Source organism: Euprymna scolopes, chromosome 3 (genome assembly GCF_053919585.1).
Source record: "Euprymna scolopes isolate OS-2025 chromosome 3, ASM5391958v1, whole genome shotgun sequence".
NCBI classification, from domain to species: Eukaryota; Metazoa; Mollusca; class Cephalopoda; order Sepiida; family Sepiolidae; genus Euprymna; species Euprymna scolopes.
In genome coordinates, this window is record NC_136484.1 from 137,696,082 (window position 1) to 137,710,560 (window position 14,479).

The 14,479-nt window shown below is 32.8% G+C and overlaps 1 protein-coding gene across 1 annotated transcript in view; it reads right to left on the minus strand.

Moving 5' to 3' along the window:
• Positions 1-2,651: 2,651 nt before the first annotated feature.
• LOC145259181 (ATP-binding cassette sub-family D member 3-like) overlaps positions 2,652-14,479 on the minus strand; it is an 88,921-nt gene continuing 77,093 nt past the window's right edge. The window contains exons 23-27 of the mRNA XM_080116952.1: positions 13,624-13,674; positions 12,320-12,364; positions 7,102-7,206; positions 4,039-4,095; positions 2,652-3,361 (exon numbers count right to left, since the gene is read on the minus strand). Coding sequence (XP_079973078.1) covers positions 3,284-3,361; positions 4,039-4,095; positions 7,102-7,206; positions 12,320-12,364; positions 13,624-13,674 — 336 coding nt within the window. The 3' untranslated portion in view covers positions 2,652-3,283. The remainder of the gene's footprint in view (positions 3,362-4,038; positions 4,096-7,101; positions 7,207-12,319; positions 12,365-13,623; positions 13,675-14,479) is intronic.

The following is a 14,479-nucleotide window of genomic DNA, read 5'->3' on the forward strand; positions in this document are numbered from 1 at the left end:
ACAATAAATGCTAAGGGGTCATAATTGGGGTCAGAGTTAAAAAAAATTGACCTCTGCAGCCTCTACCAAATTACTCAGCCAACTTTTGGTCTAAACATATAAAATTTTACATAAAGTGTATTCAGACACTTTTTAATCGTTTTTTTGCTGAAAATTTTTTAATCGTTTTTTTTTTTTTTTTTTTTTTGCTGAAAATTTGGCTTCCAAGGGCTCAAAGTTCAAAAGATTTGACCTTTGCAGTCTCTACCAAACTATTAAGTCAATTTTGGGTCTAAACATTTGAAATTTTACATAAAGGGTATTCAGACATGCAAACTTTAATCTGTTTTGGGGCAAAAATTTGGCTGCCAAGAGGTCAGAGTTGACAGAGTTGACCTTTGCAGACTCTACCAAACTCCTCCGTCAATTTTTGGTCTAAACACTTGAAACTTTAGATGTAGGTTACTTGGACATAGGTCAAACATTTTAATTTAATTTGAGCCCAAAACAATGCATGTTAAGGGGTCAAAATTTAAAAAGATTTGACCTCTGTGGTCTTTACCAATTTTTCTTTTTATGGTAGTTAAGGAAGCCTATTACATTGAAAGACATTACTCTATATATTTACACTTTTTAATATGTACATATGCACATAAAGTTATGAACAGTACATAGGGTCCGAGCAAAGCTGAGTGGAACTGCTAGTATATATATATATATATACACACACACACACACACACACACACACACACACACACACACACACACACACACACATATATATTCAATAGAGAATTGGTTCTGTAATAATAAATATGAAATCTGCATGAATTAAAATATATTAAGCATATTTTACAATCAGCAAAGTTGGGCACCCTCCTGCTAGTCTGTAAATATTTTAACATGCATTTTGTGTGATTAAAATATATAGGAAACACCCTAGGGAAACAGTGATTAACTCAGATTTAACATACATATACATGAACACATTTCGCGTCTTATTGTAAGATAAGTTTCTCCATCAAATACACCCACATTACTTCCTCCCCAATGTCATCCTCATTCAAATTTTTACTTATCTTCTTTCACATTTTATTTTGATGCTTCAAGTTCAAACTGCTGTGTTAGGGTTCAATTTGATGGTGTCAACTGCCTAAAGAGCTCCATATTGACTGTTACTGTCAGTCTACCTTTAGTGTTAAATACAAGCAAAAAAAAAAAAACTCACAAAATCATGAAGTTTTTTGCTGCTACTTTTGTTGACGACTCAACACAAAATAGTTTTGTTCATTGCTTTATTCAATCAAATTCAATCACGATACAAAACTGATAAAAATTTAATAAGCATTAATGTTTTTGTTAACATTCAATTTGGCCTCCAAATTAGCAGATAAAAAAACTAAAAAAAAAGAAATAAGTGTCATGGGAAAAACTTAGCAGGAAATTTATTTACATGAAAATCCTTCAATCAACAGAAGACAAAATAAAAAACAAACAAACAAAAAAAAACGCTTCATTGTGGACATGACTGACATTCATTTGATGATTTTGTTTCTATTGTATATCAAGGTTATTTTCCTAACAACTGAATAAGATATTTACATCTTTTAGAAAAATAGTTTTTAAATTTTTTAAAATTAGTTACAATACGAAAAAAAGCTATAACAAAACAAAGCATGGAATAATGTATTTCAATCACATGACCTACAGGTGACATGAATCAAATTAAGAAATAATTCCTATAAGTTAAAACATGTTTTTGCTCACATTAAAAAGCAGTTGTCTAATAAAATTGCATATGAAAGAAAAAAAACATTGACATTGATATCACTTTGAAGTTTAGTTTTTGTTATAACAATATAGAATAAAGCAAAAAAAAAAAAAATGACCAGCATTTTTCGCTAATGGCAAATACAAAATCCATGGCAATTTACGAGCAAAAATGTTCTTTGAATAAAAATCAATAAAAATATTAGTTGTAAGTATTTATGACAAGGTTTTCATTAGAAATGATTATAAACAGCTAAACAATTTATCAAATAAATATTCAAACAACAGACTTAATATAAAAGTCAGGAAAATTTCAACTTTAACAGTTATATTAGTAGCATTTAATAAACTTTAATGTGATCTAAAAAATCTAACAAATATTGTAATTATTGGCAATTAAAATAACAGATACAGATCAGAAGTTTTGTTGATTCTTTTAATAAAACTATTTCTTAATATCAATGCCTTATATATATATATATATATATATATATATATATATTAATGTGCATGCACACACTCACACATATAGATATATAGTAATGAATAAAATTGATAAAGATACAAGTACTCTGTTAGCAAATAAACATATCAAACCTGTAGAAACTATTACATTAATTGCTCCACTTAAGTGTGTAGAACTTCTTGTCTTATGAAATCTTTTTAGATTGAAACAGATTTATTGTCATGACTAATGGTAATGTTGTTTATTATATATATATAGGCAGTTAAATTCTAGCATTGGCAATCAAAGATTTATAGAAAATAAATTATTTGTATGATTTATTGTTGGGGGACAAAAAATTATATTTATATTTTTTAAAGGTTGGTGGTGGTTTGGACAAAGCATGTATTCAAATGAACGAATTTCAACTTGAATCATTAAAAAAAAAAAACTGATTAATTTGAATATTCACATCTTTTTTATTATTAACTTTACTTACATAGCAAACATTTTGTACATCATAACAATGCAAAAACAAAAAATAGTCAACGAATGATTCAGTGTATGGATGTATGTATTTGACAAAATGATTAAAAAACAGACATTTATCCAATAAAATTTTGTTCCATCTTTAGATGGATAGGAATTCAATTTTACTTGGATGTTAAAACATGTCAGTGGAATAAATTAGTTACACCAAATTTTGTCTTTCTCCTTCCACATTATCATTTTTAAGTAAAATAAATTGTTTTTGTTTTAAATTCTTAGTTGTTTTTTCTTGCCATCATTACAAATGAGTGAAGTGTAAAATCTTTCATTCTTTATTAAACGTTTCTAAAAGAAAATTTTAACAGAAAAATTGTTTCTCCTTCATGACTCTTCAGCAATTAATAAAAAAAAAAATTAGTCAACTTGTAAAAAAAAAAAAAAAAAAAAAATTGTAGGGAGATTATTATGATTATTATTAAATGATTCCTTGTAGCTATTTTCATATTAATTACAAAAATTATAAAAATGACTGCAAAGTATCATAATTTATGAATTATACATTCATATAACACTGAATATTCAAAACTTGATAACTTGGTCAAGATCCAAATTCTTTAGTCTCCGGAGTGATTGGTTTAAATTCATAATTTCCTTGGCCATCCATTTTCAAATAATACTAAAAATAAAAACAAAAAACATAAATAAACAAAATACTCAATATTTAAATAAAAAATTAACGTAACAAAGATCTGTATTTGTTAAGTTAATTTTTTTTTAGGTTTTCAAGAAAACTTGTACTCTTTTTCTTGATTAGCATAATTAATAGCCAAAAGAGTTTTTTTTTTGTTAAAGGGCATATTAATCATTTTTCAATTATTCATATAAACCCATTTTCTAGGATGCATTAAACATAAGTTATTATTTTTCCCACAGCTGGAAAGGTGAATTTCATACCTTCCTGAACAGTAAATCATAACAGATCTGATTGAATTAAAACTTTGCTTGTTTCATTGTCTGTGATCATATCCATTAGGCTAATTACCCCTCCCTCTTTTGTGAACTTACAATAATCACAAGTTACACTGTATTGCATCTAACATGCTTCCGGTACACACAGTAGATACTGACTGGAAGAGTCCTTTAATAATTGTAGCTACATACCATCAAATCTAAACTATAAAGATCAAATTCAAATTTGAAACAACTGCCAAACATTCACTTTTTATTCATATTCATACAATTTTTAATATGATGAACAAATAAATTTGAAAAATGTCCAGAATCCCCCTTCCAATTCTGGATAAGCACACAAAAAAATAAATAAATAAAATAATAAAAAGAAAAAAAACTTACTTCATGATGTTCCCAAAGAGACTTCCGATGAGATACAGTAAATAATGTAATACCAAGCTAGAAAATAAAAATGAGAACAATTTCAGATTTAAATTCAATGATGCCAACACAAAAAAAAACCAAAAAAAAAAAAAAAACAACATTTATTTGGCTTGGCAAATATTTATTTTTTAATTTTTTTTATCATTATCAATATTACCATGATAAATCAATATAGTAAAAAAATTTCATCTCATACCTATGTGAATGATCGGAGATGCGTCACTGTACAACTCATGCTCTCTTCCGATCCAAGTTATAACAACCATTGCCAGCACCCTCAAAATGCATTGCTGGATTGCCATGAATAACAAGGACATGCCCAGGGTGATGAAGTTTTTAGCCACAGCTATACTCTTTGGTATCGTTTCAAGTGAGGGCCTAATCATGCCACCTCACATCCAAAGAGACCCAGGCTTGACTTCAGAAGGAGTGCTATGACTTTGTATCCTTCTCTCATTGGTCCCTCCTCCGACCTGAACCCGCTGCTGGACTACTTTGTTTGGTTATATGTTGAGAATATCACCAACATGACCTCTCACCACACCAAAGCCAGCTTGATCGCTGAGTATTCGCTGAGCTCTCGTCGGTACTTGTGGAAAAGGCATGCTTCCAGTTTCGGATCCATATCAAGGCAATGACTGAGGCTGAAGGCGGCTACATTGAATAGATGTAAGCTCTACTACATAATCAAGTTACCTGAATTGATTTTTTTTCAATAAAATTTTTTAAATAAAGCCATAGTGTTGTTTTCTTTAGGGCAACAACTTTATTGTTCCATCTTGTACCTTTTCCTTTAATAACAAATGGAATTTAAACCTGAACAATTTGTACCTCCTCACTGACATTACACCTGCAAGACAGAAAGTTGCTAGCTGTGTAGAGATCACAAAAGCTACTTATGATGAACACCATCTCCTTCATGAACATGAACCAGTGGTTCAACTGAAGTCAAGAATCTTCCTCATCTAAAGAAGACACTCGCCCTCAAAACCTATTATGGTTAGATGAGGCTACAAAACTGACCTAACCATCTGCAAATGTGGAGAGGAGGCCCATATGATGCAACACTTCCTCATCTGCCCTCTATTGTCAAATCAGTGTAGCTTGAAAATTTTGCAGAGTTCAATGATGATGTAAAAGACTGCATAAAGAAGTGGGAAACTACATGCTTCAAAAAACATGCAAAGAAAAAGGGAAGTGAGAAAATATAGTCAATCACCGGAAGAAAGGGCCTAGTTACTCGGTCTAATAAAGACTCTAAGGGCAGAGATAGTCACTGTTGGAAAGACTGCTACATTTTTTGCATAGTTATAACTGATTAATTCTGTTATCCCAAATTTTGGAATAGTATCTGACATATTTTTTTTGTACTTTTGCTTTTAGAAATTGAATTCCAAACTAACCTTTCTCTCTCTCTGGCCAGGTCCTTTTCCCCACCTTCTCGCAAGTCCATCCTTATCACTTTCATTTTTCCTTTACTTTTTCTTGTGAACTAAACCTGTTACCTCAACTGTTCTACATCTAACCCAATCACTCTAATCCTTTCTTTCAACATGGTTGTAGCATCAAAATCTGCTGTTCTGTACTCACCTCCCTTATACTGTCCAGATTTAATCTTCCTCTGAAGTCATCAGATCTAAGCATGTCTTTAATACTCCCATTACACATTCATTGTATCATTCTCATATCATTTCTTTCCATGCAACACTTATCACCACCCCTCAATGACCAGGTTTCACTTGCATAAATCACATTGTATACTCATACCTGAGAGACTCTTCTCTGATAATAGTGCTGGTTAGTAATAACAAAAGTTCCCTAAACTTACTCCAACCACTTCTAATTCTTTTAATTATACTAGCACCTGTTCCTCAACATAAACTTCCGGACAAGTTTAATAACTTTACCATCCATGCATATTTTCTCCACATCCGAGTCCTCATCCATCTTGATGTCCTTCTTGTGTAACCAAATGTTTACACATACCACAAAAAATTGAGTTGCAACCAACTCAATTTCTACAAACTGAGCAGGGGAACTCTCCTCTTTTGGAAAATTTATCAGCACTAGAATCAATGATCATCACTTTGGTCTTAGTAACAACGATGATCAGTAGCTGTAGTATTGAGAAATCATTAAGCATGACTAATTTCAGTTTTATATAATACTAGCGGCATTGCCAGGTCGTAAAATACGGTTAAAGAAGAGAAAAAAAACGGTTTGGGTGTCATCAGCCAGAAGTGTGAAACCAAAAGCAAAATTTTGTGAGCAAAATAAAAAAAAAAATGCTGCGTGGTAGACAGGAACCTGCAAAAGTTTGTAAGCAAACACGTTATTGATCAGACCACGATGACACAAATGTAATGACGTTGCAAATTTAGCTTTTTAAAATAAAACCAATCGAGTGTTTGTGCATGTGCAATTAACAAATTTAGCGTCAAAACCAAGGTTTTTATTTGTTCCATGACGAGCATGTACATTATAAACATTTTTCTATATTTTTTAAAAATAATTGTAATTCAATATATGCACTGAATCTTATGTTTAGACTTCAAATTCAAAGAGACCCTTATATTGGACTTCAAATTTCTTCAGATGTTTTTTAAAAAGCCTTTGTTAAAAAGAAAAGTATATTGTTGTATTAAACTATTACTTAAATAATTTGACTTTGTTCATTTTATTTAAACAAAAAAAAAAAGGTTGAAAAGACCTCTTTCACTCAGCAATGAGCTTTGCAAGATTGTCAGTGTACAAAAATCACCAACAGAAAGCGTCTTATTATTTATAGTTGTCACTTGAAAAAAAATCACTTGCAACATAAAGCCTTGCATCTAATTATGTGACACCAGCCATCTTTCACCTATATACCAAGCTGTAAGCTTTTGGATTTAAATATAGAGAGAAATTTTGTCTTAAAATTTTTAGAATAGTCAATATTGAAAGAATCAGCCATTTTTGTTTTGTTTTATTTAATATGAAAAACAAAAATTTATTAAAAGAAAAAGAGAATGTAAATCTTACCTTTCGACAATGTTGATAAATGAATCCTTCAACATCAACACTGACAGCACTTGTGCATTCATCAAGAATAGCAAATTGGGGTTTATGATAAAATAAACGAGCCATCTGTCAAAAACAGAAAATAAAGGAATCATTGAATAATGCAGAATCTATAAATGATTTGTTAAAAATGGTCATTGTCAAATGAGCATGGCTACCCAGTGTATCCCAGGAGTATAAACAACAAAACAGATGAATTAAAAAGTGTAATATCTTTCTTTTAAAACTTTCACCTCCTCATCTTCTCAGTTAAGAAAAATTCCCCCTCCACTACCAAAGTTCATCTACTGCAGTTTTCGTCTCATGTTGAGGTTAGACATCTATCCTGTTGATGTTTTGTTTGTGCTACTCACTAGGTACAGTTAATCATCTACTGATCCTTTCCATGTCTTAAGCTCCCTACCATGAAGGCTTTGGTCATTGACATGGGACACATTTTGGAGCGTTTCAGATTATTGACAACAGAAGTTGTTAGTTGATAGCAAAAATTACGAATTATACACATTTTTAGTTCGTGTGAGGGGAATCTATCACCATACTTTCCCTTAAACACGTCTGTTGGACTTTTATTAAGTACAATACTTAATAGTTTTTTTTTTTGTTTTTTTTTTTAATGGAGAGTAGAAAACGCATTGTGGATGCGTTATCGGCAGCTCCTGTTACTCTCGCTTCTTCTTATTTGTCCCTCAGTCCTCATTTTTTAAATGAGTGATTTTTCGGACAAAGGGAGAAGAAAAAGCTGTTTTCTAGGTTGGCAGTATTTTTGCGAACAGTTGGCTGAGATAGCGGAAATTTTCTGTTTCTATGTCTATCCTTGTAGCCATGTCACTAGTAAGGGTGCTGGAGGTAAACGTTTTGTCTGGGCTGACGTTATCCGCCTGATAGTCAGGGACCCGAACCTTGGATTAACCACTAAGGAGGCTGTCCTATCAGCAGGTGCAAAGTACTGGGGCTGCTGTATTGCCATTTGGTGAATGGATTCTGGACCATGCAGTAGCTTCTGGTGGGGCCTCTCGATGCCATACTAGTGGGTAATTGTTACGGCTTTACCTTATCATTAGCTACAAATAAAAAAAAATAAAAAAAATCTTCGTTTCTTTTTCTCTCTTAATTTCCCCTCTCTGTCCTGCTCTAAGTAAATCTGTCGACCTAGTCCACAAATTCCAAAATTTCATCATGACAAGTTTCAAGAAAAAATACACGATTAAACCCGGTTCTCCAACTTCCAACGTAGACCCCTACTACCATGTCTCCTTCTCCAACATCAGGGGTCTTCGTTCTAACCTTCCAGAGGTTGAAACCCAATTACAGGAGACTAAACCAGACCTTTTATTTTTAAGTGAAACTGGCATTGGACAGGCTATTTCCCTAGATGAGTTTGCAATTTCAGGATACTCTAACTTAACTTCTAAATCTGACCCCCAAGATCGCCATGGGCATGGAATATGTGCCTACATTAAAGATAGCTTTCCATGTGGTAGGGACATCTCCAGGGAAGATCCTAACTTACCCTATATGTGCTTCCGGGTTGCTTTAGCTCACACTACTGCATTTATATTTACTCTCTATCGCCCCCACAACAGCGGAGTTACTATCTTTCAAAGCATATCTGAGAAAATTGACCAAGTCCTTTCTACTTATCCTTCAGCTAACATTCACATATGTGGAGACTTCAATGTTCACAACGTCGAATGGTTGACCCACTCAAACAAGACCGATGATGAGGGGAGGTTCTGTCATGATTTCTCCATTGCCTATGACCTCACTCAGATTGTTCAGGAACCTACCCGTGTGCCCGATAATGACGGCCAGTATGCGAGCCTACTAGACCTTTTTCTCACAACTTGCCCTGAACTATGTTCAGTTTCTGTTCTGTCGCCTCTTGGATCTTCCGACCACTCTGTTGTATCAATTAAGATAAAAATGAAATGTAATAAGTCCCCAGACGTACCTCTTCATCGTACAGTATATCGATACACTAAGGCTGACTGGGATAGCTTCCGTACATTTATATCTGATCTACCTCTGCATTCCATGTTTAAAAAGGATGTGTCCTCTATAGTATTAGACCTAACTGAATGGTTAATTGTAGGTATTGACCATTTCATACCCTCTAAAAAGTTTCAGTAAAAACCTAACAGCCAGCCATGGTTCTCTCCAGAATGTGCTGCTGCCATTGCGCACAGAAATCACTTTTTCCACTGCTTCAAACGTAATAGATGTATGGAAACTAAAGCCGTTTTCAGGACTGCCAGCAACCATTGTAAGAAAGTAATAAGGAACGCAAGAGTGTTGTATGCTCAATCTGTTAAGTCCAAAGTAGTTGAGCAGCGGCTTGGTTCCCACCAGTTTTGGCAAATAGCAAACAGAATCCTGAACAGAAGCGTGTGCTCCATCCCAACTATTATCAATGGACCTGAGGTAATCTCGTCAGCATCAGACAAAGCCAAACTCTTTGTCAAGAACTTTGCAGCTAATTCTACCCTTTGCGACCAAGACCGCCAACCCCCAATATTTCCTCCTGTATCAGAAAACACGCTATGTGATATACGTATATCTGTACGTGATGTTGCGAAGCTAATCAAAAACCTTGATTCGAGTAAAGCAACTGGCCCTGATGGTATTCCAATTATAGTACTCAAAAAACTTCAACCTGAATTAGCGCCCATACTTACAAAACTGTTTAAACGTTGTCTTAAGGAGAATAGTTTCCCATCTCCCTGGAAAATCTCATCAGTATGCCCTGTATTTAAGAATTCAGGTGATCGCTCATCCCCCTCTCAGTACAGGCCAATAAGTCTCCTGTGCGTCATGAGTAAGTTGCTAGAATCTGTGTTAAATACAGAAGTAATCAAACATCTCAACAAAAATAACCTTCTTAGTGACACTCAATATGGTTTCCGTTCTGCTAGATCTACAGCAGATGTCCTTACAGTTATATCGCATAGGATTAGCAAATCTCTCGACGGTGGCAATCTTTCTAGGGCAATTGCTCTTGACATATCTAAAGCCTTTGATAGGGTATGGCATAAAGGTTTACTTCATAAGATCGCTAGCTATGGTATAGCTGGAAAAGTCTTCTCAATTATTAAATCATTTCTTTCTGATAGGTTCATAAGAGTAGTAGTTGAGGGGCAAAAATCAGAAGCTCACAGTATTAATGCCGGTGTCCCTCAGGGATCCATCCTGGGCCCAACTCTTTTCCTGATCTACATTAATGATCTTCCAAATCATATCCTTACATCATTTGTAGACATTTATGCTGACGACACTACCATTTATGGTACCACATCTAAGACAGTAAACCACCAAGTTCTCTCCAATTCTCTCTCCTCTGATCTTGAGCACGTAGTACAATGGGGAAAGGAGTGGCTGGTTACTTTTAATGCATCTAAAACCAAGCTTCTCTCTTTAAACCATCAACATTCTAATTCACATTTGTCATCAATTGAAATGAATGGCTCTCGTCTTCAGGAGGCCTCAAGTTTTGACAAGCTTCTGGGCTTGACCATTACTCCTGATCTTAAATGGAACACGTATATCAAATCTGTTGCCAAGGCCGCTGGAAAAATGGTGGGATCTTTCTATCGATCCAGTAGATATCTCACTGCTGATGCTATTCTCTACCTATATAAGAGCCAGGTACGTCCAAGGATGGAATACTGTTGCCACATCTGGGCAGGAGCTGCTAGAAAGGACTTGTCCTGCCTTGATAGAGTTCAAAATAGACTTCGTAGCCTCGTAGGAGATGTCCTTTTCTCCTCCTTGCAACCTCTATCTCACAGAAGAGATGTTGCGAGTTTGTCTCTGATGTATCGTTATTTTCATGGAAAGTGTTCGACTGAGCTTCAATCTATGGTCCCCCCTCGCCAAACTTTCACAAGAAACACTCATCTAGCTGTAAACACTATCAATAATTTCCCCCACTCTTTATCTGTGCCTAAACCTAAACGTAGATTCCATGAACAAAGCTTCTTTCTTAGAACTGCACGCCTATGGAATTGTCTTCCGTTTTCCTGCTTTCCGGCTGACTACAATATGGTTGTGTTCAAGTCTAAAGTAAATAAGTTCTTGATGAGCCGTTCCATATAAGTTATTAAATTTACCAAATTTTCATTACTAATGATTACTATATTGACCAATTTCTACTGTACACTCTTTAACCCTTATCCTTGAGTGGCCTCTGGGTCTTGATAATGTGGTGATGTCTTTGTAAAAAAAAAAAAAAAAAAAAAAGACATGGTCATACCAGTTGAGATGTCGTTGTGTAATGCAATTTTTTATGGAAGTCTTTACAGTAAGATTAGTAATTTCCTCCACATCTCACAGCCATACAAAAGTGCAAATCAGTGTATTTTGTATTGCCTCTCTTGCATGCGATGAGATCTTTACATTTTGTAAAATTGTTGACAGCTTTCTGAAGACTCTTTATGTGATTAAACATTGTCTTATGGTCACGTCAGTCTGCTCACTGGAATCAACAGTGTTGCCAACGTAGGAAAATTTATTCACTCTTGATCCCTGCAATAATTTCTGCTTCCATAGGAGTCAAGTTCAACAAGTGTATCAAATAATGTGGGAGAAAGTTTTGTGACAATACTTATTGCATTACGTATCTGAATTTTTGAGATGAGGATTACTTATTTGTATTATTTGGAGTCATCAGACTACTGTTCTCATCTTAAGTGACATTTTTCATAAGGTTTCGTTCGATGTAACCTCTAACCCTTTTCAGGTGTATCTTTATATTCCCCTGAAGGTTCAATTCTCGGTGTGGGTGAATTACTTAAGAACTCTATCCAATAATGACTGATGGAACGAGAATATGCTACCCTCATGAAGTAAATAAAAGGTTCTGTTTAAAATTCTGCCCAGATTCCTGAGTTCAACAAGATACACCTGAAGAAGGTTGAAGGTTACATCGACGTAAAAATGACACTCAAGATGAGAACAGTAATCCAAATAATACAAATATTTATTGCATTTTTTATGTTTGGTGTGAGTCAGTTCCAAATTTACAGATGCTGCAGGGGTATTTGCTTTTGCCATCTTTTTGGTGTCAGATGGCATATGAAATTTTATTATTGTGTAAATAATTTAAAACAATTTCACATTATTTTTTTCTTAAAACTTCTTTTCAGAAATAAAACATATTAAACAATTTTTATTTTATACTTACAGCCATTCTTTGCTTTTCACCACCACTTAACACATCCATCCAATCCTGGAAAACAAAAAGAAAATAAGGATATAAGGATTATTGAAATAAATAAAATCTATTTGCTAATCATAAAATATGATACAAGGTTATGGAGAGTCTATTTATGTATATATATCTCCTCTCTATATATTCCTTGTGTCAAACAATAACTTCTTAACTCGAATATATGTGTTATTATTTTGATTTACAGAATTTAACTAACCATTATATATATATATATATATATATACATACACACACACATACATACACAAGCAGATTTGCCTGGTATTAAATGTAACATTAAATTCCTTTAAAAAATGAATACACATAAAAATGGAAAGAAACTGAGAAATGTGCATGCGAGTATTATGTTTTTTTCTAAACAGTTCACTTCTAAATAAAAAAATAAAAAATACTCGAGCTGAGATTGAAACAAAAACTTAAAGACAGTGAGTCAAGTACGATAACCATTAGACCAGCTTGTCACAATCTTTAAAAATGTGTTTTCAAACCTATTTATTCTCAACATAAGGAAACTGCCATGTGAACGCTTCATGCATGTGCAGTTGTGAAACAGTAGACAAACAGATAAAAATTTGATGATCCTTAGTACCAATTTTTCATTTTTGACCCCTCAGCAACCCTTTTTTCCAGATTAAAACCAATTAAAAAATTTTCCACGTGTCTGAATACCCTATATACCAAATTTCAAATCTGTAAACCAAACATTCATTGAGTATATAGGTTAAGAATTGTCCTCACACATTCTCAATTTTTGTAGATGTATAGCTTACATGTTTATATATGTTCAAGAATATTCAAATACTTAAAGGAAATATTTTTTGGAACAAGCAAGTTTACAGAAAAATAAAATTACCAATTTTAGTAGGATGAAAAATTTGTAGAGAAATTTTTTTCCTCATGATCAGAATTAAGCAAAGAATGGCCATTTTGGAAATATAAGCTTGTAAAATGCAAATTATCATGAAATGGTAAGACACAAAAATTAAGAAATAAAATGTATGAAAATGATTCTATGTAGATCAACAATAAATCATTGTACAATTTATAAGAGAAAGGAATTACTTTGAAAGTTAGAAAAAAAAAAAAAAAGGCCATGGTAATCTTTTATTAAATGAAATATATTTTGGTTAAAAAATATTTGTTATAATTTGCTCAATTATGTTAAAATAGTGAATTGCATTTAAGATTCCCCCAAAGTTAATATTAATCAACTGTACTTGTGTAATTTTTGTAAAAAAAAATGAAAGGGTACAAACCTTCACAGATTCCCATCCATCTTCTCTTTCAAGCAAATATCCAAGTTGGACCTGAAAAATTATTTAATTGTAAAAATAGAAAATACAATTAATCTTGTTTTGTTTTTTTTAAGTGTAAAAAATTGAGTCATTTTCAAATGAATAAATTTCAGGTTAAAAAATGCATAACATTTTTTTGTGTCGAAAACTACATTTGAAAGATGTCAGGTTTTCTTTCGCTTTCTTTTCCACCTTTGCATCGCGGGTTCTAGCCTGCTGCCTACTACTACTTTTTTTTTTCTCCCCCAAACAAACACCCAGGCAACGCCGATCACCCCTGCTAGTTTATTCTAAATCATAAATTAAAAATAATGCTATTCCTTTAGAAAAACTAGTACAATGAATAAATAGCAGAAAATAATTTAAATATTTTTGTATTTAGAATTTTATCACTAAATTAAAGGAAATGAGATATTTTTTAAAAGTAACATTTAAATCTGGTCTCAAAAGTAAAAATTCAACAAATATGAATTACATACGTTCTAAGAGAAACTTTCATTAAATGGGCCAGCAAAGAAATATCAAGCTTCTTTACTCATTGCTAATTAGATAGGATTCATTTAGTTAACTTCAAACAAGATTTTTTTTAATGTGAATCCGACAACAATTATATAAAATCTGTTGTACATTATTTCTCTCTCTCATATTATATATATATATATATATATATATATATATATATATATATATAAATTTTGAACGTCTGGTTTGTTCGGCTTAATTAAACTAGAAAACTATAGGTTAGTTTGCGGTTATATTTTGTAACAATGATAGTATCTAACCTAACTGTTTTTAAATATTAAAAAGTAAAAAATAT